The following is a 3129-nucleotide window of genomic DNA, read 5'->3' on the forward strand; positions in this document are numbered from 1 at the left end:
GGTGTAGTAAAACCCATTTAGCTGAGTTTAGGGGTGTCTTAAAGTCCATCAATAGTTTGGGGACTGAAGTTGCAAAACGTGTCAAGTTCAAGGGCGTTTTAGTCACTTAAGCCATAAAAATAAATACTCAACTTTGTCAAACTGCATATTCGTCTAAAACTCTTTCATAGACCCGTTTTTTATAAAATCCAAGTATGTCATTTTAAAATACAAGCTTTAATATAAGCCCAATATTGACATAGTTCCGGATAATTTTTAAGGATGTGAAAAATGAGGTAAAAAATGAACAGTAATTTGTACGTCGTTTCAGTTGCGTGGGGACGCAAAGACTTGGTGAAGGTCCTTCATCAATTGCCGGCCAGCTGGATCGTTGTCACGTCCCAAAATACCAGTTAGACGTGATTAGCACCCAGCAAACACCACCTGCCAGGCGAACCATATATCATACCCTTAATCATTTACGAAAGCACTAATAGAAAAGAAGTGCAGGTCCAGCAACGTTATTAATAATAAAATACGAAATAGTCATCAACCAAATCCATTATCGACAAATGAAAGCCAACCAACGCTAAGATAAAAGAATCACTAGCCCAAATTCCACATTAAGACCATGGAGCATCTAACAGAGTTACATGAGTTTGAATGTCGGGCATGTAAACCCAAATATAAAAGAAATAACTAGAAGTAAACTAGATAAAGCTGAAATGGGCGCCTCCACGAACAATGCGGTGGCTCACCTCAAAGAATATGAATCCACTCACGAAATCTTCAACTACCAAAGCCTCGTTCTCAATGAAGTATACGCATGGACATGCGGTAAGGAGTGAGTTTTATATAAATATAACCCGAGAAGATCCTCGACCCGCCACTTTAAATACCGCTGGAACAAGTGTTAGAAAATACAAACACACAACAAGCACAAAAAATATTATGCACATGAATATATCATTATATAATAGCAACCAAGGTCCAAACCACAGTTTTTCAAGTATATTATATATCTCAACACAATTTACACTACGAACCGTCATAAGTGGCAGTTAAAGAATTAATCAACACCATGAATCCACGGCAACATACACAATGTGCCAAATATGTCAGGAAGCATACACAATGCTAAGGGAAGCATACACAATGCCCCAGTATCATCAAGAAGCATACACAATGCTAAGGGAAGCATACACAATGCCCCAATATCATGGCTCACAGCCGTATCACATCACAAAACAATTTATAGAGAGAGTTTTAGAGTATTTGAAAATAAAGTATATGCGGCTGGCGTCAAGGACCACCGATTTCGCAAGCACACGCTCGCCCCAACACATGGACCGAGGCAGACAAAACATATTTTTAAAACGGGTTTTGAAAAGCAAGTATTCGAAGCTTAAAGTCTCACTTACCTTGCTAACGATAAGTTTCCCAACCTTGCAACATCTAGAACACCAACCAAACGACCTCCAATGACCTCAATCTAAGCAAAATATTGATTAACGATGTCAATTATCTTTGGTCGGATCAAGTTGCAAGCTTAGAACTACACCTTAATATCTAACACTCTAGACCATGAATTAAAGATGCAATATCTCAACATCATCGTTCCAACCTAATTAGCGAGTACTCTGTACAATATATTAAAACTTATATTCCACAATAATAATCAAACGTGTATGAACAATTTAAGACCAAATCCAAAATAGAAATAAAATAATATGCCATATCAGTAGTTTCGGATAGCCACCAGTGGCTTAAACTTAAACATTCTCTAAAACTTAATCTCACAACTTCAATATAATTATTCCATCTCCAATCTTTATTGCCTTATCACTACTACCAATAATGGCATAATCATTGATTCCTACTATTCCATCTTGCCATCATTACTAATTGACCAAAATTAATGAAAAGAACATACAAATCTTTACAATAAATACCTGAAGCTTATCACCCAAAATAGTGGCTAATGAATTCCTTATTGTCGTTGCTAACCCCCTTCAACCCTTATTATAATTGTTTGTTGTTTCTCTGTTTACGTTCCAAACCAAGAATATTCTAATGCCCTACTATTCTATTAAACGTGAGCAGCAACTGAAAATAAGAGAATGGGCTTGGCCCATCCCTTTTTAATTTCGTTTTTGATTTATTTATTAATCTCTTTAGGCTAAATTACCAAATAACCCTTATTTTAAAATTGGGTTATTACATTCTCCACCACTTAAAATAACGTTCGTCCTCGAACGGATCTAGATCATACCTGTCGCGTCAAATAAATGAGGATATTTATCTCGCATATCCGCCTCGGACTCCCAAGTAGCCTCCTCGGTTGGGTGATTACGCCATAACACTTTGACTGAAGCTACCTTTTTCGACCTCAATTGTCGCACTTGCCTATCAATAATAGATATTGGACCCTCCTCATAAGTCAAATTCTCATCGAGCTCCACATCCTCTGGCTGAATCTTATGGCTATCATCACCAACATATCGTCTTAGCATAGACACGTGAAATACAGGATGAACAGCAGACAATCTCGGAGGTAAAGCAAGTCTATATGCCACCAACCCAATTCGATCCAAAATCTCATAAGGACCGATATACCTAGGGCTTAGCTTACCCTTCCGACCAAATCTCATAACTCCTTTCATAGGTGAAACTTTTAAGAAGACTTTTTCACCCTTCATGAACTCCACATCACAAACTTTCTTATCTGCATAGGACTTCTGTCTGCTTTGAGCTGTCTTAAGTCGTTCTCGTATCAATGTAACTTTCTCCAAGGCTTGCTGAACCAAATCTGTAACTAATAGTTGTGCTTCGCTCGGTTCGAACCATCCAACTGGTGAACGACACCTGCGACCATATAGAGCCTCAAACGGCGCCATCTATATACTCGATTGGTAGTTGTTATTATAAGCAAACTCTGCCAAGGGCAACTGATCGTCCCAATGACCACCAAAATCGATCGTGCAAGCTCTAAGCATGTCCTCCAAAATCTGAATAACCCGCTCAGACTGTCCATCAGTTTGCGGATGAAAAGCTGTACTCAACTCGACCTGTGAACCCAAGACTTCTGAAAAGACTTCCAAAACTCAGTAGTAAATTTTGCACCTCGATCAAATATTATAGAAATAGGCA

General features: G+C 38.3%; 1 protein-coding gene across 1 annotated transcript; it reads right to left on the reverse strand.

The window, feature by feature from the left end:
• Positions 1–1835: 1835 nt before the first annotated feature.
• On the reverse strand, positions 1836–2876 carry LOC132035044 (uncharacterized). The gene has a single exon (XM_059425363.1). It carries the CDS (start codon positions 2874–2876, stop codon positions 2241–2243), a length of 636 nt encoding a protein of 211 aa, XP_059281346.1. The 3' UTR covers positions 1836–2240.
• Positions 2877–3129: the final 253 nt, after the last annotated feature.

This window comes from Lycium ferocissimum, chromosome 10, assembly GCF_029784015.1.
Source record: "Lycium ferocissimum isolate CSIRO_LF1 chromosome 10, AGI_CSIRO_Lferr_CH_V1, whole genome shotgun sequence".
Lineage (NCBI taxonomy): Eukaryota > Viridiplantae > Streptophyta > Magnoliopsida > Solanales > Solanaceae > Lycium > Lycium ferocissimum.